Raw genomic sequence first — 26,595 nt, 5'->3', positions numbered from 1 at the left:
ACAGACCTGCGCAGTTATGTCAAATAACATGAGCCAATCTGCTTTAGGTGGTAAGTTTATTATGCTTTCTATAGTTCTAGTCTATGGTATCTAATGTAAATCATGCACAGTGTTGAGATGCCTGCTACCAGGTGACGTACTCCTACATGGTAAGATACATTGATGAGGAATCGATATTCACATTGCATTTTTGTACCATATCTGCGAACACCAAAAGCACCCTGGAAGTGGTGCTCCAGGCCTGCTATATCAAGAGGAAAGAGGAAAGCGGATTCAACAAAACCTGGACAAGAGAAAAAAAGGAACAGCCAACGCAAGACAATGAATGATCCTCAGAGTGACAAACCAAATCATAATCATGCAACAGAATGTGAAATAAAGAAGATGGCGACGGACATTAAGGCATTATTGAAGTACTAATGAACCATAAAAGACTGCTGCTGAAAGCATATCTTAAAAATACTGCAGCAAAACACTACACTGAATATAAGACTAATGTTTCAAAGATTTCCAATTTCTTTTAATTCAAAGAGTATTTCTCATGTCTTTAATTACATGACAAAATCCCACCAGAGTTTCCTGGGGTGGTTTTATACAGTATAACATTAAAGACCAGGAAGGCCCTCCAAGAGGCCCACAGTTCCTCTGAGACGTGTTACCAGCTCTGCCTCTTTGGTTCACACTGGAAAACTGGAATTAAAATGGGGGGGGAGGGGCTTAAGCGTCAATCAGAAGCCAGGCGCTTCATTCTCTGGCATTGTCCTGCCCTCAAGATGAAAACCAGTCAGTGATGTGGGTTACACTTGCACAGCAACACGAGTGTTCGCCACCAGCCTGTGTTCACAGCCTACAGTGTGGCACTAATGGGGGCTTCTAGTCATACCCAGTAAGAAACACCACCAGTTATCATCAAGGGAATAAATCCTGCTGCTGTAATTCAAAAGCTTCTGAAATAAAGGACCCCCCAACTGTGCCAATGTGTTGTTTTTGATGCATCTTCTATACAAGAACATCCTATTTCAAATTTATTTTGTCACAAGTATTTATAAATGTTACAGCAATTTGTTTTTATGTATTCATTACATACAAACAATTTAATTTGTGTATCAAGGAATTATTGTGGTCACCAAATTCTTATTTTTACAGCTCTTGGTATGTCTATTTGTGTTTTTAATTTCACTGGGATCTAGACATCCAGGGAACAAAATTAACATTACTCCAGCAGATAGAACATAAGATCAGCTCAGAACAGAGATGCACTTTACATAATGTAATGTATTCTTCAAAGCAAAGGGCTCAAGACAAGTTGCAAGCAAGCGCTAGAAACATCATTTTGTCATCTAGTTACCAGCCTGTAAACCTAGTGAAGAATCCATGCTTTGTTAAAAACGCCAATTGTTGGTAAAAAAAATCAATTTAAACATGCAGGACAGGAATACTCTGCAATGTTTATGTTTCTTTAACCACATTAAAAGTAATGATGAGCTTGTACTGATTGAAAGCACACCGGTTTCTTTACCTTCCTCTTTGATTTCCTACACAGTCTGAACAAAAGGATTGCCCCAATGTGAAGAAGAGAGACATTAAAAGTGTCTGAGGTGTAATTTACCACTGGAATGGATGCCACTGCTGTGAACAGCCCCTCCCCATGACCAGCGGCTGGGCTTCTGCTTCACCTTTTGGCTTCTCTCAATTGTCCGCCGAACAACGGCTTCATGACGCTCCTGGAAAAACACACAGGAATTCCAGCTGGCAGTTGACATGTGGAATTAAGGTAACAATGCTCTTTGAATCCTTCCTTTCTGCCTCAACTCCTGAGATCATAATCTGCAGCTAGAGCCCAGCCATATCCTTACTATGCACAGTATATTATTAATGACAAAATGATTGCTTTGAAAGTAAAAATAGAAAAACAAGTACTAAACTGACAAATGGTACTATAGTGTTATTTGGTGTATAAAACATGAGAAACATAAGCAAATTTATTGGAGCTGTTTTTTATGGCACAAACACATAACTTCGGACTCTTAACAACAAGCTTACAGAAGCTTAACTTTGAATGCAACTGCTTAGTAAATATGAATTTCTCTGGAAAATAAGAACTGAGTATTGAACATTGTAGCCTTTACGCACTGACATCACACAACACATGTAGGATCGTGTTCAACCTCTTTCCCACTTAATGAAATCATTAAACCTCATTTGTACAACATGCACTCAGGAAAAGTGACAATGAAACAAATACCGATTTCTTCAACAGATATAGAATATACAGTATGAAAAAGACAATGGCTGAAATAATTATTTCAGAAAATGTAAATACAAAGTTAAATGGAGCTCTGCTTTGAAAATGTTTGTTTTTATGGTTTATTTCTTTAGATCTGTCAACTTGTAGAATTTCTTTTTCCTCTTGGAACAGCTTTTGCAACCTATGCATCTTACAGTAGTTTCAATTAACGAAAGCTTTAAATAAATTCTGAGAAGTGTCGAAATCTGTGGAGTATTAGTACAGTATATATAAAAAAATTACTGCAGTGATGTCATTAATGTGTCAGCAACCATCCAAGAACAGTCATACTTGTGCAATACTGCAGCAATAGTCCATTTGCTAGACATCTACTGTATAAAATGCCCTATGGCTACTGGGGCCTGTGCTGCAGTAGTTTAGCCAGATAGGAAGCTGGTAAAAGAGTTGCCAAGCCACATTTAGAGAAAACACAAAAGATCATGTTACGCAAAGCAAGACAGAAGCCACAAAGAAGAAAAATAAAAATTGTGTGGGTTTTCTATTAATTCCAGAATGAGTGAGCTCTGCATACTTTATAGATGTGCAAAACTCCCGTGATCATTAATGGAATTTGTTAAGAATTATGTTAAATCGATTAGTCTAAAATAATAGTTTATCATATGCTAGTCTGGGATGAAATTGATTTTAGTTTAATATTCTTTAATTTAAGACAACAAATGCCATCGTTAAAAAAAACTGAAACCACCCAGGTCAGTTATTCAAAGTTAATTTAAAATTAATGTTTGTTTAATCAGTAACTGAAAATTAACTAGGGAGTAAAGTCTACAGTACAGGCTGCTGAGAATGTTCAGGAACTAAAAAAAATGCAACACAATGTAGTGTACAAGGTTTCATATGGAGAGGTTTCTTATAAAGAAGACATTGTGATTGTGATGTGATTCATCATAATCAATTGAAATTTTATTTTGCACTTCTATCAATATACTTAAACACACAATGGGCTGTGTGTCTTACAATATTAGAATTTTTTTTTTACTAAGATCTGGCATGATGATCATATTTAAAATGTTAATTTGCTCTTTATATCACATCTTACAAACATCCACTAAATATCCTGCATCCAGCCCCGAACCATGTTACTTTCTTCTTTATTCAAAATGGTGTCCTACCAAAGACTAACATCATCATCACTTATTCTCATGTGACTGCAGGTAGAGCTCAGTTTAGGCTTCTTGTTGCTTCTTTTACCACTTAAATAACCCTCTCTCTCTTGCAATATTTTCTCACAAGTCATGTTAGCTGTCTTATTTTCCATTCGTATTATGGTGAGAAACATTCACACCCCTTGCTGCTGGCTATAATCTTTTCAAACCCTGTCTTCATCTAAGAAGACTGTTGACCGATTTCAGACATAACTCAAGAGACAGAGAGCCCTAAAAAGTCAAAGGATAATTCAAGGACTTGACACACATTTCCCCGACAAAAAGAACTCAAGAAAGAGTGGCTAAATCTAAGTATTGAACAGAACAGAAACTATACTAGACCAGACAGCAGTTTTAATGTTTTGTTTGAGGATTTAAATAGTAACAATACAATTAAAGCTACAAAGCATCCTCTCAATAGCTGCATCGACTGACATGGCAGATCAAAACACAGTTCTTCAGAGTATTTCTGCAGTATTATTCAGTATTTATTCAGTTCTTCAGAGTAAAACTTTTACACTTTTCACTTATGCAGTTAATATTAATATTAACGTATGCATGTTAATAATGCACTGATAACCTCCTACACTGGTATTTTCCAGGATAAATTATGTAATAACGCTGAAAACTGTATTTAATAATGCACTTAATAACATTTGAACATCATCAGATGCATCTCTTTGATAGTGGGTTATTTAATTGTCAATTATAAATAAAAAATATTATCTTATATTTGACTTAACTTGAGTGGGACTCATTTAAAACTGCAAAGAGAAAATATTACAAAGTGCTTTAACTAATTTACAACTGTTACTGTTCTTTGTATATTACTATTTAACTAGATTTATTTTACAACAGTTAACCTTGATACCAGAAGCATTAAAGGTGATGCCCCAAGTGATGATGACTGTAGCTGGACTTACATTTCTAAACGTTTGTAATTCAGATTCATCAAAAGCCTTTTGTAAAAAAACAGCCAGCCAGTCTCTGAAACTGAGTGCAATGCTCCAGAGCCAGCTTCAAGACCGCAGTTTGCTCCCACTCTCTAGCCTCAATCCCTCTGCTCCTTTTAATAGATATGTGCCTTACGGAAAACTGTACAATAAAACAATGCAGTTTTTAGCAAATTAAAGCATTAAAGCAAGAAATGCTCAAGAGGACTAGAGAAAATCCGTCAAGAATGGACGCTGATAAGCAGACCTTTTCTTCTTCAAGTTTCTGTCTCCGCTTCTCCTCAACGGCAGCTCGCCGCCTCTCTTCTTTCACACGCTGCTCCTCGAGTTTCTTTTTGCGCTCCTCCAGATGTTTCTCGTAGTACTGCTTCGCCCGCTCCTCTCTTTCTAACAGTGCAGATTCCCGAGCAGCTGAAAAGAAACGGAAAAGAATCAAATGCAGGTATTCCTTAAATATTAGCAGTTAAAAAAAGTTTAAGGCTGTCTTAAGACACTGAAATACAACACTACACCTGGCTACTCAATAGCATTAGATTTATACAGTTTTAGGTGAAGCTCTTTGCTACTTTGTCTTAAACTGGTTTTGAAATATTTTCAATAGTAACAGTGAGGTTAGGATTCACGTAATGCAGAGCATACTTTCCAAACCACGCCCCCATACTTTTTTAAAAGAAGACACATACCCTTTAGTGCAACAGCATTGAAGCTGAACCATAACATTTTTCCAAACAATGGACCTTCAGAATTTTAATATTCTAATATTTACTACACTGCTGCAACATTATAGTAGAAGACATGTCCACACGTCTCTAGAAAGCAGTATAATCTGCACTTTTCAATTATCATACTACCAATAATAGCATCAAACTTCTCCAATTATACAGTACCTTAGATTTTTTTTAAAAACGTGGCTGTGAAGGATGCAATGTGAAAAATAATTTGACACATTCTAGTTTTTGATTATTGCATTAGCAATTCACAGCTTTCCTTGAATGGTGAGGCTTTCCATTCTCGTCTTCTTTAAGACTTGTACTGTGCACATTAATAAAGGGGGCCTACTACAGATCTTGCAGGTACTGTGGTAGGTACTGACTCTAAACCAACAGAAAACTCAGTCCTTAATTGGGATGCTTTGTATATTGCATATGTACTGATTTTAGGACCTTTTTTGAGCTTCGCTTTACAAATGAAAATAGAGTGTTTTTCATCATTTCCACATGATAGGCTTAACTACACACTATTAAATATTAAATACTGGCACTGGAGATGATGCTGGTGAAATAAACAAATGTCAACTGCACTGTGCCACATTAACGGAGACGAGCAACAACAGACAAAGCATATCGTTCACAAGACTTCAACTGAAATAACAGCAATCAAGAGCTTAGCCTACCTCAAATAACAAAAACTAAACATTTACATCAAATCATCACTATGACATTACAATCAAACGATGCGACGACCAATTCTAAAGTGCCTTTTATACCCCTCCTTTAAAAATACCTGGATGAATATACTGAGGTGACAACTTCTTAAAGCAGGATTATGGCCATTGTGCAAATGGTTAGGATTTAAATGGGTTAAACAGGTAATGGGTCTGCTTTTGCACCTGATTTTAACACGGTCAGACAAGAAGAACAGGCATTTCCTGTTCCAATGGACATTGGTTGGAATTGGTGGTACCTTAATTTTCGAATTAAAACAGTGCAGATTTAACATTCATTATATACTACATTGGCCAGCAATAATGACATGAAAAGAAACATTCTTGTTGTTGAGGTGTCTGTGTAACACATTCCTGATAAACTAAGATTCTGTTTTTCTCATTACAAAGAGTATTAGAAAGGGAAAGCTACTGTACAGGTATATACGCAAGGCACTGAAATGCACCTGGACAAGAATGATGTGAATAATTAAATAAGAAATTATATGCCAGCATTAAACTATGTTTAATGAGGTTTGAGGGAGCTCTGTCAGCATGTTGACTGCAAAGGAACAAGTAGATGTGAAATCCAAGTTAAAAAGTAGAAAGAAAAAACAATGTTTCGGCAATCAAGTCCTATCAAGGTGTTTCCTGAAGGCAGAATTTGCCTCTATTTTTTCATTTACAATAACCTCACTAATCCAAAGGATCCCAATAGATCTTAAGGAACCATTTTCTCTCACCACTGATGTGCACTACCTACCTGGGTCATTATGCACCAGCAGCCCTAACACACATGAGATCTGGTACAGAAGTGAGAAATCGCTTCACAGATTGAATTAAGGGGAACTTTAGACAGGCCTGACTGCCAGTGGAATTTACCAAGGGGAATGAGATTAACACCCCTATATTGAGAATATTTAAAAACCAAGCCATCATGGCATCAGGTTTTGGACATTCTGGTCCAGAGGGAAGAGTGCCACCTACTGGTCCACCAATATCACTTAGATCAGCAACCTGTTTTTCCTTAAAGGTCTCTCATGCTAATACTAACAAGGCCAAAACCGTTCAGTTCTTTTAGCCTGTCAGTGTATTACATTAGCCCCCTAATGTGTATGGTCACTTTTTTCTAGACTGATTCCAAGCGGCAATGTCTTTTTTAAGAGGTGACCAAAACCGTACACAATATCCTACATACATAAATTGGTACATTTTTCCATTGTTGATTCTGTTAAATCACAGAAGGGGTTCTACTAACAACAAGAAACATTCATTACAAGGGAATTGCCGTGTTGAAAGACAAATTGGCAAAGTGCAGTGAGACAAAGCAGGGTAATTTGAAAAATAATTTCTATAAATCTCTGCTATGAAATACTCAAAAAACCTCAGACATACAAGTGTACGTTATTCAAGCTGCTCAAACGCAACTATAGATATTGTGTGATGAAGTAGAATTTTGTCTAAACCCGAACACCTTTTAAATGCATTTGATGTTAAATGAAATTAAAGTTAAAATTTTCCAAATGAGAGGTTGGCAAAGACACTGCAAGCAATAACTGTACTCTGAGCATTCTCATTCTCTGCCATTAGCAGACAGTTATGTGACCAACTGTATTCATCATTTTGCCCTAGAAAGTTGCACTATGGTTCTAAGACTTATCCTTCTAGTACTGGAGAGGAAACGAAGAACAAAGGTCAGCACAAAAGGTTTTTGCAATTACTGCCAGCAATGTTTGTCATCAGTGCCTGACAACCATTAATTTACATTTGTCAATGTGTTGTTGGCATCAATTCTTGTAAGTGCAATACAGTGTTTTAAGTGGGAAAATAAAAGGGTATTATTTTAGATTTCACCGATTGACCTGAAAACAGGGATTAAGACTTTACATAATTGCATTTATGTAATAAGAGTTGAATAATGTCTCTATTGTTATAATAAAAAATAAAATAGCAAACAGTTTATATCGATTTCTTTACATTTGAAAATGTAAAAACTCTAACAATTATTGAAAAAACTAAAAATTACAAAAAATAAAATGTGGCAGATCAAGGCAAAAGGAAGTTGACTGACCTTCTGCAAAAGTACTCTACCAGGATTACAGGCATTGAAATGAAAGAATCTCATTTCATCAGTCATTAAATATTCAGGGGAAAACACTAATCATATTGCATTTAACTGGGGATAATTTTTATTGATTTTGTCAGCCTGTTTAACCTTATATATTGTCCAAGGCTTTGTGGAAGGAAGTCTTTTAATATCTCTTTTGCAAGATTAATTCTAGGTATCCAGAGTAGTTGAACTGAATGTTAATAAAGCTAAAGACGCATTCAGAAATGCATTAAAACCTTTTTAAATTAGATATTGCCTCCCTTTTTTATAGAATGGATAAACTGGAGAAAAACTGACCATGCCCTATTAATGATTTCAAATGAGTTTGATTTAAAGAAAAGTTAATACATGCTACCTTGATCTGGTACATGAAACAGAGAGATCCTCTCCACATGGTACTTTAATGATTCAGGAATTTTAATGCTTAACAGCCAGAAAGGTTCCATAGGAGACAGGTACTGTATAGTGTTAGTGGTATATAATAGATCCCCAAATTCAGTTAGGAATTGTAATGCAGTTTTATATAATTAAACCATAAACATACAGTATGTGTATTTATTTTACTTATATACACTGTAGATTAAGAAGATCCAACAGAGACATCAACAACTGAAACTGAAGAAAAGAAAAGACATGGCTAGTGACTCAGATTGTCAGAGAGCACCTACCAGACCAGGACTCCTCAATATATGCTTTTCTTGATATATTGATCTTGCTAAATATTAATTAAATAATTAAGGAATTGGTTTTGGCAAAATATGGTAATGAGAAATGGAATGGGACAGGTACAGGATCAGTAGATAATGTATGATAAGAGAAATGCAAATGGCTGGTGTATTTAGTGAATATTTTACTCCGGTAAATAATAAAGAGGAACTCAACAACATGCTTCAGGCTGAGCAAAGTCTACTGTATATTAAATAGTACCAGCAGAAGTGGCAGAAAGAGCAGTGTGTAACAGGTAATGGAAGCAGTTACATAAATCTCCAGTGCACCAGATTATTCTACTATTTGCACTTTCAGAAATACAAGAATATTTGTTTTATCTACAATTATTAAAAAACACTTCCAGCTCTCAGTCAAAACAGGGATAATATCCAATTTTTTATAAACAGTTTCTAGTGTAGCACCTACAGTATGTGTAGAAGCATGAAACAATATTACAGAGATTATCTCAACATTTTGCAAACATCTCATGTGACAATAATCAGACTAATAACATTTCTTGGAAAGGTGTCTGCAGTTTCTTTTTCAATATGAAATTCTACCCTGATACACTAAAATACTCTTTATATCCCATTGATTTTCTGAAGGTGTCCAACATTAGGCTCTAATGTGGTCTGTATTTTACAATTTGTGACTGTGTTGCTTTTCATTGCCTGCTTTAAATTTACAAGCATATTACCTTCCTCAATAAAATAAGACTTTTTTTAAACCTTTTTGAATGGTAGTTTGACTTCATGACTTCAGTTATGCTCAACAATCATAACTGAAGAAGCAGTGCTATTTGTCTGATGAAATTGTATACCAATACATACAAATATTTATTTTTCCTGAAATAAAATGAAAAAAACATTAGGAATTATTTTAAGCACACAGAAAAAGCTGTTGCCTTACTGAGCCCCTGAGATAAAACATGTCTGAACTGATAAGGTGGTGTCACTTACCAAGCTGTTTCTCGCGTTCCTCTCGCCGTTCCCTTGCTAGTCTTTGCCTTTCATCAACCTTTAATACTAGGGGCTCTGGAGACAGATGACAAAAATCGTTAGGTTACACACTGAAGGAAAAGAAAACAGCAAAAAGCTAAAATCTTATAAAATATTGATTTGACTCATGTTGCTTAGTGTTCAAGGGCAAAAATGTTTATTACTTATGTATTGAGAAATTCACACACTTGGCATTTTAATATCACAGCAAGAACTTAAATGAAATGGCAGTAACAAAAGGGTAAACATTCATATTAGCCATTTCTTAGTGCTAGATGCAGACAACGACAAAAAAGATACCCAAGAGCAGAAGAATAAATACTGCACACAGAAAGATGAGGAGTGAGGGATTCGAAGGCCAGTATGAGACTGTATTATACCTTGTTTATTTCCAGTGTTACTGCTCTGTCCTGATGCAGTAGAAGTAGGGCGATTGGATGCTGGGGCTTTCTTCTCATCTAATTTAGCCTGTGAGTCAGCTGCTGTAAAAAATGTAAATGAGAGAGAAACACAAAGAATGGTTGAGTTTTAACTAAATCAAACAACCTTGACCTTGTACTGTAGATATACATGTTTATATAAAAAAATAAATCTCTGAATAAAACCATTTATAATTCCAAATGTATATTTAAGTGAGAAACATTAATATCATCAAGGATTTGTCTCCAGCTTATTATATACTTTTATAACTCTTACTCTGGGGGAAAAAAAAAACTTTGGAACCCAAGACATATTTTAAAAGTATTCAAGCTCTTTTCTTTTCCAAATTGCTAATTGTCTTCTGAGCAAATGAGTTCTGTTGATAAAAAGACATCAAGCCATTGGACAGCATGTTAAGAAAAGCCCTCAGTAAAAAAAAAAACATTTATTATGCTTCATTAGTTCAACCTACTCTTAACTATATTAAGACTCACTGGGAGGCTGTTATAAAGCATGAACATGATATTTCCTGCACAAATAAACAGAATGTAATGGTCATAATTAGTGGAGTGGAAAACATAAATATTTTTCAATAACACCCATCCTCTCACTTTATTCCTTCAATAATTACTGCTGACAGTTTTGAAATTTTGTAAATGAGCTGCTGAAATATACTCAGTGTCCTTACTTTTATGTTCAAGAAACCAATTGTAGAATAAACTGGAGTTGTCTCTTGGCGGTCTGTGTTTGTAAAATAATTATTCCTCTTTCAGAAATCACACTCACTGACATGTACTCTCAAGATGCTTGCTACAATATTGTCTAGATAGAGTGTAGTGTGGCTTCTTCAGCTATTTGTTTCCTATATCCATCATGTTCTGATAGTACAGTCAACCTGACAGCCCCAAATCAGCAATGTATTCTTCTCTTTCTGGACACCTAAAGATTGCAATTTTAATTTCAAACAGAAATAGTACAATTAAGCAAATCACCATTATTAGATTTCTATAAACTAAACAATCTTTATAACACAAAGAGGTGAGACCTCGCTTCTGTCTGATTTACTGCAAATTAGAGACCAAACACAAGGCTAAAGAAAAAAAGTTTAATGGTCATAACTCAGAGGAATGTGCTTATGCTTAGCATAATTTGAAGCAAAGAAAAACTTCACAGGATAAAACTAAGTAACTACGGCTTTAAAGGCTTGTGTGCCTCAAAAACAGAAGACAAAGCATAAATAAAACTCCCTTTTTGTTCATTGTTCTATTCATATTGGATTCCCATAAAAGGGAAACAGGATAATTTCCATGGTAGCCTACTTTAAAAATTATGATTTAAAGCAACTTAAAGAAACAAAGGAGAAGACTACACTCCTGAAGATTCACTAATAGCAGCGCTTATGTGTAGTGCAAAAGAAGCATAATCTGCTCAGAACAATGAGTCAGTAGCAGAACTGTTGAATAGAGAAGCTTACGGTAATAATAATTTGTCCTTTATTATCATACCACCTACTACAGCTTCCAAGTTTCAAGAAGAACAAATGATTTGTGTTTCACAATTTGCAAGCTGGAACAAGCCAAAGTCAATTTTAACATTGTATGTATACCTAAAGGATTTAAGCTGTATGATTCTGCAAAAGGCCTGGTAGCCCGCTCTCACATCCTGTAAGTCAATATAGGAAATAATTGCTCTGAGTGGTAACCCAAGGTAAGCATTACAGAGGGGGTAGTCAACCTGATATGATCTTTCAAAAGCTAAAACGCCTCCAGTTACACTGGGCACACCACCTTCATCTGTTGTGAACAAGTTAATGTGTCGGATGATTTCCAGTCCACAGTCCCATCACGATGAAAAGAATGTCACACCAAGTCCTGGAAAAAGAATTGTGGAGCATACAAATCATTGTGTAGCAGCTGTTTCTAAGGTCATTAGCTGTTCCACTGACCAAGGTCTACCGAGAAAGCACTTAAAAAAGATGGATAGTGTTTTCCTCTAGTATAACAGTTCCCCGCGACAAACAACATGCATCGTTGACAAATGCTAATAACATGGAAGAGAGCTTCTGCATCTTTGAAGGGGATGCATCTGTCCTTGACTGTGTGGTACACTTTCAAGAGTCCAAATACACTTTTTGGTGACAACACTTTTTACTGTGCATGTATATACTGTATGTGCATACAATATTACTGGCAGAAAACCTCAACATACTGTACGAATACCAGAACACCTCAAGAAAACATGGAGAGAATGTGCAAACTGCACACAGAAATCACCCCCACTCCAGGATCAAGCTCAAGAGCGGCGTAGCAGACACTCTGACTCCCATAACATTGTTGCCCTCAATTGATATCATGAAAAGATAAAGAAGGTATTGTTTCTGCAACCAAATAATGTGAAGCATTAACCCAAGGTCTCATGATATAAACAATCTTACACAAAGTTGGAATTACAACTTTCAAACACTTTCGTATAAGAATTGAAAATATTTGAAAAAGCCTGCAGCTTTCAACATGAATTTCAGCATCCGAAAACGTTTAATTTTCTAGAATCTTAGAGGAACCATAGGATTGGATAGCAACATGAATCTCCTGTAACATTGCAAAGGACATTTGGGGATGTACAGTGAATTCAAAATGCAGTCAGGTGAAGTGAAACATGGTCCATGTGAGTGAAACTGTCTGGATTCACAACATTAGCAACTCCATCAGCCAAGCATCAGACACACCAACGTATCGTATATTACCAAACTAAATCATAGCACGTGGAGAACATAGTAAAACAAAGATGAAACAGTGAGAAAATAGATTTTCAGCTTTTTCAACTAGTAACACATATGTTCTAAGAAAGATGCACTTTTAAGGGCATAAGAAAGGATACAAATGAGAGCAGGCCATTTGGCCCTTCTTGCTCATTTGATAGAGCAGCAAATAAATTTGATCCATTTCTTAAATGTGCTCTGAGCTTGGCCCACAATTTCCTGGATTCTGGCTGAGAAAGCTGCTCCAGATACCCCCAATTCTTTGTGAAAGTTGTATTGCCTGTTTTCCACCAAAAATAAATTTCCTTTTAGTTTACAATTGTGTCCCCGTGTCCTTGGTTTGTCACTGAGTGTGAATATACAGTACTTGAGTCAAATTGCCTCTCCATCTTTTTTGTTCTGACAAAATTAGCTCTCTTAACCTGTCTACGTCACAGTCAGCCGAAACCAGGAATAATTCCTTTTGCTCTTTCTAAGCCTATCATATCTTTTTTGTGCCCCATATTCAAATTCTATATGCTGTGACAAAACATTGATATTTTCTTACTGCTTCCAAACACTGTTTTATTTAGGACATAGACAAACTTATATAAGCAACCACATTCCTTTCATACTGTATGTTTCAGCATGTTCCTACTTTCTGTACGAATAATGTTGTATTTACTGATTGGAATTTGTCATGTGTCAGTTCAATCCCTAATCACTGCTGTTTAATAAATTAAACAGTGATTTAATTGTTCGAATGCTGCCAATATTAAAATATTATCGACATCTTCTATTGAAAAACCTGTTTGAATGATTTATTTAGTAGGTATAGAATATCATTATCTTTAACCATTTATGTTTTGAATTTTAAGTATAAAAGAAGTGCTAATACAGTATATTGCAGGAATGCTTAATTTTCTAGAAAAATAACACAGTTTTCATTGTTGCACTACAATATCAGTGGGACTAGTCCCTATTAATCCTTCTACACCTTTACCGGATGTACCCAAGCTGTACAATATATTCTGTTCATGTTACTAGGTTGCTAAATGACTTGTTTTATACAAGGAGTGCATAAATAGTTTTTTTTTAATTATCAGTTTAATACATTTTTGAAGGATAAATGAAATATTTATAGAATAATGATTCTGCTTTAAACAATGACTTGGGCTTAATGAAAAAATATTTTGTGATGAAAAAAACAGTTGATTCATGGAAAATAAAAAGCCCACACTTCTAGTTCCACAAGCAAGCAGATAAGGATCAACACCCTAACAAGTCCTATCATGTGTGCTTCATAATGGACAAGGTGCTCCACTGTGTACATCACTGAGGGTTACCAGCCATTTGGTGTTGTTGAGCTACCAGCATTTAAAGACCTGAGTTACGATCTACAGCCTAATTTTGCCATCATATCAATAGCTACTATTCATACGAAGATCTGTGAGACTGCTTAAAGCATGAATATAAACTTTGGTCGTGTTAATGTAAAGTGGAATGCTTTGCCACCACAACAGATACTGGATGCATCTGGTGATGAAATACAGGCTGAATCTAATGACGCCTACAAAAAGCTGTCCAGGTTGCTGCTGAATCATGGAAGCAGAATGCAAGCTGCAGTTCATTCAGTCAAAGCAGTCAGGATGGAACACTATGTTCATGGATGTGGAAGGAATTTGCACATAATGAATGAACAAGGAGAGAGGGCCATCAGGAATGTGTGTACAGCACTCCAAATGAATATGTGAGTAGAAATTCTATGCTGTGTACATTTGCCTTTGCAAACAAAGTTGATATTAATGTGTATATACTGTATACTTTCTATTACAGGTTACATCCAGCAGAGACAGCATTTTAGACTACTCCTATGGACCTTGTGGGAAAGGCACTGAGGCAAAAGAAGCAGATCGGATGGGTACTGTCCACACTATATCTCAGTGAGAGGATCAACCTTCCATTTAAAAATCTGCAGCCGACTGGTAGATACCCTTCAATGTGGCATGGCATTAAAAATTGTTTTGGCAAAATGCTTGAGACCCAGAGTTGATCTTGCTGCCTAAGTTCAAGACTGCCTGGAGAAAGAATAAAGGCATCATCAAAAACAGTGAGTGAATTTGTAATTAAGTAGCACAGAAAAGACAGACCCCAGACTGGCTATACCATGTGATGTATGGCAATGACTGTAGTGAAGTGTTCCAAAACAAACAAGGCAGTAACGAAAGTCCATATACTGTATAACAAGATAAAACCACTTAGAGGGCTCCATTGCTATTGGAAAACTGTCACCATTTTGCAAAACTTTATATATTCATTTACCTTGAACTTGTGATATTTTGCCCAGTAACTATCCAACGAGCACTGCTTATGAATCACATGCCTAAAGATAGGGAAAATGGGATTAATTTTCAATTGACCTTTTTCCTGATCCTGCAACTGTAATTTTAAACTCACTTATTGTAGTTGCTGTGGTCACACAAAGAGAAAACTGTAACACATCTTGGGGGTATCAACTTGAGTATGAACTTGTTTTGGAGACGGAACATGTAACTACGGACTAATTTTAATATACTATATACAGTCCCTTGCGAAAGTATTCGGCCCCCTTGAACTTTTCAACCTTTTGCCACATTTCAGGCTTCAAACATAAAGATATAAATTTTTTATTTTATGTGAAGAATCACCAACAAGTGGGACACAATTGTGAAGTGGAACGAAATCTATTGGATTTTTGAAACTTTTTTAACTAATAAAAAAATGAAAAGTGGGGCGTGCAAAATTATTCGGCCCCTTTACTTTCAGTGCAGCAAACTCACTCCAGAAGTTCAGCGAGGATCTCTGAATGATCCAATGTTGTCCTAAATGACTGATGGTGATAAATAGAATCCACCTGTGTGTAATCAAGTCTCTGTATAAATGCACCTGCTCTGTGATAGTCTCAAGGTTCTGTTGAAAGCGCAGAGAGCATCATGAAGACCAAGGAACACACCAGGCAGGTCCGTAATACTGTTGTGGAGAAGTTCAAAGCCGGATTTGGATACAAAAAGATTTCCCAAGCTTCAAACATCCCAAGGAGCACTGTGCAAGCGATCATCTTGAAATGGAAGGAGTATCAGACCACTGCAAATCTACCAAGACCTGGCCGTCCCTCTAAACTTTCAGCTCAGACAAGGAGAAGACTGATCAGAGATGCAGCCAAGAGGCCCATGATCACTCTGGATGAACTGCAGAGAACTACAGCTGAGGTGGGAGAGTCTGTCCATAGGACAACAATCAGTCTTACACTGCACAAATCTGGCCTTTATGGAAGAGTGGCAAGAAGAAAGCCATTTCTCAAAGATATCCATAAAAAGTCTCGTCTAAAGTTTGCCACAAGCCACCTGGGAGACACCCCAAACATGTGGAAGAAGGTGCTCTGGTCAGATGAAACCAAAATCGAACTTTTTGGCCACAATGCAAAACGATATGTTTGGCGTAAAAGCAACACAGCTCATCACCCTCAACACACCATCCCCACTGTCAAACATGGTGGTGGCAGCATCATGGTTTGGGCCTGCTTTTCTTCAGCAGGGACAGGGAAGATGGTTAAAATTGAGGGGAAGATGGATACAGCCAAATACAGGACCATTCTGGATGAAAACCTGTTGGAGTCTGCAAAAGACCTGAAACTGGGACGGAGATTTATCTTCCAACAAGACAATGATCCCAAACATACAGCAAAATCTACAAAGGAATGGTTCACAAATAAACGTATCCAGGTGTTTGAATGGCCAAGTCAAAGTCCAGACCTGAATCCAATCGAGAATCTGTGGAAAGAGCTGAAAACTGCTGTTCACAAACGCTCTACATCCAACCTCACTGAGCTCGAGCTGTTTTGCAAGGAAGAATGGGCAAGAATTTCAGTCTCTCGATGTGCAAAACTGATAGAGACATACCCCAAGCGACTTGCAGCTGTAATCGCAGCAAAAGGTGGCTCTACAAAGTATTAACGCAAGGGGGCCGAATAATTTTGCACGCCCCACTTTTCATTTTTTTATTAGTTAAAAAAGTTTCAAAAATCCAATAGATTTCGTTCCACTTCACAATTGTGTCCCACTTGTTGGTGATTCTTCACATAAAATAAAAAATTTATATCTTTATGTTTGAAGCCTGAAATGTGGCAAAAGGTTGAAAAGTTCAAGGGGGCCGAATACTTTCGCAAGGCACTGTACAAAATAACATTTTCTTATGCTTCGGGGAAAAGCAAATTTATGAACAAATTTATAATTGTTAAAATGTGACTCAGCATTCTAGCAGGCCTATACTGTACGGACAATTGAACCCACTGGATCTGAAAGCTGATGGGCTAACGGCACTTACTCGTTTCCATTTCGGAATGTTTTTCCATGTCATAGCTGTATAAGATCTGCAGTGTATACAGGTTTTCAGCAGGTATGTAGACTGTTTATTTTATAATAGAGGTCTTCACATATAAAAGGAATGTAATATAGTTAAAATAATTGGTTTCTGGATGCATTTGAGATCATTTATAATGCAAAATTACAAGAGAAAATCTCTCTCTACAGGCCACCTCAATGAAATTCTGCAGAGGTCATTGCAAATATGACAACATTAAAGTTTAGCTTAAATACAATACCTTATATTGATTGTTTTAAAATATAATGAGCTTACTGAAGGAGAATATGAAACATACTGACAAATGTAGCATCTCTGCAAGTAGAACTAAAAACGGCTGTCAACCAACCCTATTGATTGGAAATTTAAGAACTTGCCTTTTCTGTGTTTTTGATTTTGAGAAAGTGAAATGATCGGATACAGAACACTAAAGGACATAAAAATATACTTTTTCATGTTTGCTTTCTCAAATATTAGCAGTGCGTTTGCTCTGTGGCTAAGGATCTGCGCCTGTGGCTAGAAGGTTGCTGGTTTGAATCCAACAGCCAGCAGAGGAATCCTACTCCACTGGGCCCCTGAGCAAGGCCCTTAACCCCAACTGCTCCAGGGGCGCCGTATAAATGGCTGACCCTGCGCTCTGACCCCAGACTTCTCTCCCTGTCTGTGTCTCATGGAGAGCAAGTTAGAGTATGCGAAAAGACAAATTCTTAATACAAGAAATATGATGTATAAAGTGATCTTATCTTATATAGGCCTTGTTGTTGGTATTGCCTAAATTGCCTAAGAATGCAGTACTAAACTTTCATTATGAATTGAATGATAATTCAAGTATTGCTCTGTGGATATTTAATAATATTCATCCATTTTCTAAACTCTTCATCCAATTCAGGGTCATCAGACAGCCAAAGCCTATCCCAGCAAGCAACGGACAGCAGGTGGGATACACCATGAATGGGATGCCAGTCCATCACCAGGCACACACAGGATGAAACCCCTGTAAACATGGGGAGAACATAAAAACCCCAAACAGAAATTCCACCAGCAGGTCCAGAACTGAACCCAGGGCCCCAGCCACGCTAACTACTGCACCACTGTGACAATATTAATTATTCGTAATTGCATATTATTTTTGTCCCATATGTCATACTGTAGAACTTGCATCACATTAAAAAAAAATTACTAAAATTATTAAACTGTACTTATTAAATTTAACTGAATTAAATAAGCTGAAGAGCTTCAGTTTTAGGTTTCATGCAATAATATTAAATGTGCGCTTGGGGTTTTAAAAGAAGAAATTATTATATTGTGGTTCAGTGTTGTGTTAGTCCCCCTCTAGAACACAGAGTAGCACAACAACCTGCTTGAGGGTTGTCTCAATTCCCACTTCAGAAAGACGCCTTAACTCCTTGAGGTTTTTAGGGCAGATCAGGCAAGGACACCCCATGTGCTTAACAGATGAGAGATCAGGAGACAAGGTATTCCATTATTATACCAATACAGCAAGCTTAAACAGTTTTACTTTGGAAAATGAAGTCACATGTATGATCTTACACAAAAAAAAAATGTTATGCACGAATGTTATACCAACAGCATACACTGGTGACATTTACCCTGACAGATGAGAAGATCAATGCTGTTGATCACTGCGATAAGAGTCAAGTTAAAATATAGACAACAAAAGTTTGCCCGCCAGTCATTTTCTTTGCAAAATTCAATCTACCACTGTCTTGGGAACTGCTGTTTTGTTTGACTTGAAACGTGGCACATTTCATCTCACCCAATAAACAATTTGCGTCAGACATGCATCTCGCATGCTGCAGCCACACTTTTTATGTCCACCGCGGGCTTTCGCCTGCTTGGGAAACGTGCCTCATTTCACCGTTAAAAAACCGTTCAGTCAATGAATGTTGACCATCATAGGTATCATTCTAGTACCCCCTTAGAAGATAATTTTTATTTTATATAGTCCTTTTAATGACATATTTTAAAAGAAAGAGGAATAATGGATTAAACATTAAAAAGCTAGTCAACGGAAGAGAGTTTAAAGACAGTGTTTAAAAGTAAAATACAAGATCTAATAACAGGCAACAGAACAGAACGGTGTTCCATGGGTTAGAGCTGGGGTCGGCAAACTACAGCACTCCTGCCATTATTGGCACACAAAGGGATTTTTAATGGCACGAGGAATGAAAGCGGCACACGCATTAAAGGTCTAATAAACCATGAAGAAATTTAGCAAAAAATGATTTAAAAAAAACTATGCCTACCTGTTCTGTAATTCTCTAAAATACACTACCCAATGAAAGCTCTTTAGAAAAAAACTATAGCAGTGCTAACCTGCTGTTTTTGTACAGGAAAGCTCACAAATTGTGCCGGTGATAACATTTTTCACACTTTGGACAAAACTGCAGTTGTTAAGAAAACAAAGTTAGTTTGCTCATTCCAGCCCTTTCAGAGAGATGAATAGAGATTTGCTGCCTAAAAACCATGGTACAACTGATGGGGAAGATATAGCTAAGAGTTCTATTAATCATTTGAGGAAAGAGAAACTGACATTATGAAATTATTTTCTGCAAGGAATGAAGGTGCCCCTGCTGACGTTGGAAAAGAAAAGGATTTGTAAAGATCATTGCGAATCATATTGACCACCCCACAGTAAATATTCATTGTATTACAACCTGACCTTTGTGCCATGATTATGAATTATGAGCTTAATAATGTGATGACTACAGTGGTGAAAGGCGAATTTTCTTGTTGCTCGATCTGCCTTGATGCACAGGGAGTTTCAAACTCTGCTTTGGGCCTGAGATTGGAGAGAGCAGTGTGGGAAACCAAGAGCAAGGATCACACAAAGTTAAGATGTGCATATTAATTGATTCATTTTAGATTTTAGATTTTCACATTCAGTTTTTATTGATCATAATGTAAGCAGGTCTGTTATAGACATTAAATAAAAACATCAATGGCATGCAAATCCATAAAATCAAATGCATGAGTTAACTCCAGGCACCCCCCGAAAGGTTGCTGCCACCTCGTTCATTTTAGAAACTAAAAGAAGGTCAGAATCCTTTTTTCAAAATTCAGAATCCAGAATAGTGCAAATGGAGAGCAGATGTATAGGAAGTTAACAGATCACTTCCTGCAAGAAGCCAGTTGCGGAGGATCTGATTGAAGAGGATCAATGCCCACTTTGAACACACAGTTAGATAAGATTTAAACCAAGTCAAAGAGGTTCCAGTCATATCATCAACCCTCTCTAATTTATTCAGTGGGGCTATATGGCCAAGAGAATCAAAGAAAAAGAGGTCCCGCAGAACAAAACAGAACCAGCAACCATCAATGGATCATTAGTAACATTAACAGTTGTGCAAGTGGATAGGGACTTAAATGATAAACGTTAACTGAAACAGTTTTCAAAAATACATCATGTTTCATATTTTTTTACTCATCACTTTAAAAGACACATGGTTTTTGCTAAAGAAACCCGAAGAGACGGACCAGAACTGCTAAAGTCAGCTGTAGGTGAAAAATAAAATGAAAAAGCAGTCTGCCTTTGAACACGAGCTTTTACAGAGGCACTCCATAAGATCATGGATAATAGATTATAATTTGTTTTCCCTTTCAAATTTCCCTTTTTATATGCTTAATGTCAGGCCTAAAAGCTCAGAAAAATAACAAAGGCTTCTCCCCCACCACAAATAAGATTACCTTTAGTAAGCAGAAAAAAGGACACAATGACCTTCATCCACAGCATGATCCATAAAAATAACTATCAGTTTTCATTTTCTTTTTCTTTTTCCAGAAGCTGGAATCATTACTTTAGTTAGTGTGCTCAGTTCATTATAACAGAAAGATTTTAATTCAAATTGAAGACTGAAAGTGATTCAATTAAATGGATTGCAGAATGACCTTCCACCAGTAGGTCACTATTGTATCAGGTCTTAATATTGAAAATAGTCAGGCCTTTTAATCTCTCACAGAGGTTGTAGGTTAAAGAGTAAAAAAATGCTTGGTAATTCTCAATGGGATTAGGGACACATCAGAATCATAGCTCATATTGGATTTTCAGCATTGTTATCATCCACTTCTGCTACAGACTGGAAGTCTAAACTATAGTATATACAGAACATGCCACAATAAATATTTGGGAACAATACTGTACAAGAGCATATAATACCCAGAAGACACCAAGCTTCAAGTATAAAAACTACACTAAATACATTTAATAGGACTAGGCAGAATTATAATAGACTATTAAACAGAAAACTTGAACCATCAAAATTAAAACAATTTCTCTTCTCAAAATACAGATTCATTAAATACTGTAATTATGGTATTATTCCAATAGAGGCAAAACCATATTAGTCATAATAAAATGTAACAAGGAATTGGGAATTCAGAAATTCAGAAGTACATTGGAAAACAAATATAAAACCTATGTATAAAATGAGCACATTTGTATCAAAGGTACAAGCACCTACTGTATATACCAGTCTGGCTGGTATCTAGAAATATGCCACTCTTATAGTCTAACTGATTAGAGATTCACAGAGCAAAAAGAAAAAGGTATCATAGATTTGTTTAGATACAGTTTTGTGCTGCATCAATAGTTATCTCTATAACACATTTACTGTAACTCCCAACATTATAATATTTGAAGGAAGAAAAATCATTATGAGTCTACTCGCATTGTGCTTAAGTTTACAGAGTATAAATATCTAAGGACTGCTAAGCATTTATTTCAAATTGAGTAATTCTTTCTGTAATTTATAGCTTAAGGTAATCCTGGGGAAGCAGGTAATAAACCTTGAACAGGAATTATACCAGTACATGAAGCAATTTCATTCATTCAGGTAGAAGTATTCTGTTCAATTTGTGACCACCTAGTTAGTATTGGACTGGAAGACTAGTGCATCAATTGCCTTTTCCTACTACAGTAGAAAAAAACACTAACTTCCTCATTTCTTGGCATGAACAGTTTTTATAAATAAAAATGAAGTTTTAATAAAAATGTTTCTGTAAAAAGATGTGCAAAGCAAAACTAAGTGGAATGCTGTATATATTAGATAAAACATTTCGTTTTTATAGCATGTATCATTATAGAAAATCTCAATACTTCATATAAAAGAGCTAAAAGGAAAGTCAGGGAACTTAAAAAATACTAAGAAAAAAAAGATAGGAAATTAGGAAATGCAGAGCACCTGGCTTTAGTGAGAAGTCACACAGTATGAAGTGCCCTGGAGTATTTAAAACTGTTTAGCCTATCCTGGGTGATCAGGCATTGACATTTCCAATGATGGGACTGCAGTTACTAGTGCTGGGGATCTCATTAGGTGCTCTAATTAGTATGGTCTCTGTTTTGGTGCTATTAAGCATGAGAAAACTGTGGCTTATCTATATCCTGATCTCCTCCAGTCAGCTGTTTAAATTTTCCAGTCAGTGGGCACATCAGGCTTGATGTTTATATACAACTGTGTGTCATGAGCATAGCTGGGAAAGTTAATGACCCAATGCTGCATGATCTGACAGAGACGGAGCATGTAAATGAAGAACAGGGTGGGTCAGTATGATACAGTGGATAAAACTGACCGCTTGGGGAAGCTGCAAGTCACTGGCAATATCTCTGATCTTCTTTCCCCAATAGAGACAAACTGCTGCCTGTTGGAAAGATAGGAGGAAAGCCATTTCAGAGCTGTGCCTAGCAGTCTGACATCCCTCAATCTCTGCAGGAGAATATTGAGAGCACCCACAGTGTCAACAGTGGGTGAGAGATCAAACAGAACAAAAATAGACAGAGACCCAGAGTCAGCAGCCAATAGCAGATCATGAGAAACACTCATAAGGGCAGTCTCAGTGCTGTGCAAGAGTCTGAAACCTGACTGGAATTGAGTTGGCGGGAACTTCTTTTGAAATTATAGCTGAGTAGATACTGACTTCTCGAGAACCTTTGAAATGAAGGGTTGGAGGTTGGAGTTAGGCCTGTAGCCATAGAGAAGGTTGTGGTCAAGTTTAGATTTCTTCAAGAAGGGAGTAATCTAAGCAGCAGCTGTCTAAACAGAGATGGCACTGCTCCAGTCTCAAGACATTTATCAATCAGGTCTGAGATAAACAGAATCAGAACAGGTAAGGAGGACTTGAACAGAGGTGTAGATGTAGGATCCATGAGACTCGTTTTAACGTTTTACCTTGTTTTAACTTGTGGCCCACAGATACACATTTCTTCTCACATTTTTATCTCACACCTGAAGAAAGCTTAATAGCTAAAATGATGTTTTGTTATGATTTTCAGCAAGTAAATAAGTACCTTGACTTAGTTCTTATAATTAAACAAACTACTGATGTGTTGACTGATGGAAAAAAAACGGAGGAAATGTCTTCATGCACTTCTTCTTGTAAAATGTAGAACACGTGAAAGTCTGACAGAAAAGGTACTCTTAGTCTTTAGCACTGTTCACCTTTCATCATCCCCAGCTGTCCAAACCCAAATGCTGCCTAAAGTAAATTGTTTCATCAAGGTACATTAAAAATTAAACACCATTACCTTGTCTCCCTAATTACAACCTTTACTCATAAGGTATCATTGCTATTAGACTGGTTATTTTAAAATATTTTAATTTCATAATTATGAATGAACACACCTTAAGAAGGCTCCAAAGTAAAAAATGTCCTTTTAAATCCCTAGCATATAACTTAACCTCTGTATATTCCTATTTGGCAGACAGTGTAAGCCAGAAACAAGGACTTCACAGTACCACAAAGTCAGGTCTTCTACAAGATTTTGATTGTACAGTATTTGCAGATAGCTGTGTTCCAATGCAGACAAGATTCTTACAGTTAAAGCCATGTGAAAAGATCATTTAAAATGTTTTCTACAAGGCAATTAGTGAAAGCAATGGAAGCCATTAATACTTAAATCTCAAGAGCATCCATACATGACAGAAATCAATCAATACATTGCAGACAAAATTCACCAAACAATACAAGAGCAGAATGCATCAGTATTTTTTAGATCTAGTTTGATTTGCAAAAATGTAAATAGTTTTTGTTTGCATAACTGGAATAACCTGACATCTTATAAACAGGAGAAAGAATGCAGAAATGATCCTTAGTTAATCAACAAAATAAATTATTTACTGCAACTCCTCTTTTAACTTATTAAGCCACCATGCTTTCCTCTACATGTGGTGCATAGGTCACTGCTGAGAAATATCCCCAAAATCTGATTGTCAGCAAACCCTTGTTTCTTTGTGCTTGTTAGTAACCTCTCTTATGTTATCAAAAGCACATCTATCTTAGAACATGAAATAGCCTAATAATGCACAGTATGTATACATAAGGTTTAGTCACGTGCTTAATATAATGCAGATGCATTACTATCTTGAAAAGGTGAAAATGCAAATTGAATTTGATGAGATTCAAATACAGAAGATTTCATTTTAGAAGCTACTAACACAATTAAAAAAGTGAATGTAGGACTTTGTAATTAAAAAATAGTTTTTCACAAATATCACATCCCACAACAAGCGTACGTTTCCCAATACGAATGAGATGCAACAATTCTATTCAGTCACCTCTGAAATACAGTATAAATGTAGAAAAAGCAGGTCAGCATCTTTAAAAAATAAAGGTATGGGGATAAAACTGGATCAGAACAGCTCCAGCTCATAATGTATAGTCTGGACTACAGTTGCTACAAACACTTCAGGCCTCTCTGCTAATGACTGCATGTTGTGGGGAACTGATTTCTTTTAAGGAAAATAACAAGTAATTACATTTTTTAACAGTGTTTTAAAACAAGAATGAGTTGCACTTCTATTATAAAAACATTCAAACTGAATTGAAATTATGGTAATAGGGTACATATTGGAAAGACAGAGAAAATGAGACCAGTGAAAAAGATCAATACCCTGATGTATGGCCTTGTTTCCTTTTTGATTTACTCTGAAGGACAGTTGCTACAAGTTACAAGTCTGACAGTAATTTGTGCTTAAATTATGTATAAAACCATCCTAATGCTAATCTACCTTTTATTAAAAAAATTAAAAGGGATGGAGGAAGAGTCATTTTTATGCACTTTTTCAAGAGTATAAAAAGTAAAATTAATTCATTGCTGATTCTTATAAACAAAAACCTTTTTAGGTCTATACTGTAGATCTTTCCAAAGCAGATTTGGTTTTGTAAACACTCCAATGATTATGTCAATAGTATAAGGTAAATTTATTACCCAGAATATTAAAAGACCTTGTTGAAAACCTATGCTACAGTTTACAGATTGCTATACAGCTGGTGCACCAACCTTAACCTAGGCCGAAACCTGCATGCAGCTATTTTTGAAAAAGTAGGTTAAGGCGGATTTAAGAGAACATCCGCTGCATTTGTCAGTGTGACACAGTATGTATCTCAGTTTCAGCTATATCATTATCTTCAGTTTCTGTTAAAGGAAATAAGACTAAATGTGCAAAAGTGTATGTACAAAAGCCTACATTTTCTTCAATGCATTTTACTATCGGAACAAGATCTAAGAAGCATACAATGAAAGGTTTTTTTTATCTTAACTTTATCTTATCTTGAGTAATAGATTAAAATAAGAGGGTTTCAGCCACTATCGCCCAGACAGGAATGGAAAATGAAGAATCCATTTATAACAGACATTATATTGTGTTTCTGCTACCATTTTCAGCATGAATCCAAATGTCAAAGGACGAGTCACCTATAATTCGCATTAATGCATAGATATGTTAATGGGAATTGCAGCTTTTATTATGCAAGTCCCTTCTGAATGCTTGAAAGGGTCAAAAAGCAATTCAAATATATTAAATCCTCAAAGAAAAAAAAAAGATTGAGGTAAACAGACTTTCAAAACTTTATAAGATAGTTTAGAACATGAAAACCCACAGATTCTTGTTAATACTGTTAATTTATATGGTCACATGCAATCATTTTAGCCAAGCAGACATCTTTAATCTTATGTTTTTTTTCCCCCTCTGATATTGGCAAAATACTTTACATAAATCCAGAAAACAAAAGACTGGGAATCTAGGACTATACAATATGTAACACACAACAGAATCAGGTATAATCTGATTAAATTTAAATCCACATGTACTGTAGGCAACCAAGTAGCCATATATTTAGGATTTTTCCACTTATTTTTCTTTATATCACACAAAAGCTGCTATTTAGTGCATTTTAATTTTCTCTTCCCTAACTATTGCTCTGTGCGCAGTGAGCAAAGCCCAGCTATCTAGATCTGTTCACGTTTGTCATGAAGAGGCCCCTTAAATTTATGCACATGACCATCTAGCCTGCTTAATAATGCAGAGATAATCCCTGACATGACAAGCCTTTCTCCATTTTTTTCACCCCCTCTCCTCCCAACTTAAAGGCTTGCTTTATTC

At 36.2% G+C, this 26,595-nt stretch overlaps 1 protein-coding gene across 16 annotated transcripts in view; it reads right to left on the bottom strand.

Annotated features, from left to right (window-relative positions):
- Positions 1-26,595, bottom strand: part of map7b (microtubule-associated protein 7b) — a 71,513-nt gene that overhangs the window by 18,160 nt on the left and 26,758 nt on the right. For 6 of the 16 annotated variants that reach the window (XM_088625240.1, XM_088625237.1, XM_088625239.1 and 3 more), the window contains exons 2-6: positions 10,023-10,124; positions 9,604-9,678; positions 4,651-4,814; positions 1,610-1,724; positions 182-283 (exon numbers count right to left, since the gene is read on the bottom strand). In XM_088625240.1, the coding sequence (XP_088481366.1) occupies positions 182-283; positions 1,610-1,724; positions 4,651-4,814; positions 9,604-9,678; positions 10,023-10,124 (558 nt within the window). The remainder of the gene's footprint in view (positions 1-181; positions 284-1,609; positions 1,725-4,650; positions 4,815-9,603; positions 9,679-10,022; positions 10,125-26,595) is intronic. The other 10 variants (XM_088625244.1, XM_088625249.1, XM_088625253.1 and 7 more) reach the window with 3 other exon arrangements.

This window comes from Lepisosteus platostomus, chromosome 3 (genome assembly GCF_059453375.1).
Source record: "Lepisosteus platostomus isolate fLepPlt1 chromosome 3, fLepPlt1.hap1, whole genome shotgun sequence".
Lineage (NCBI taxonomy): Eukaryota > Metazoa > Chordata > Actinopteri > Semionotiformes > Lepisosteidae > Lepisosteus > Lepisosteus platostomus.
Note: the sequence above shows the minus strand (reverse complement) of the source record. Positions and strands in the feature narration are given on the sequence as shown.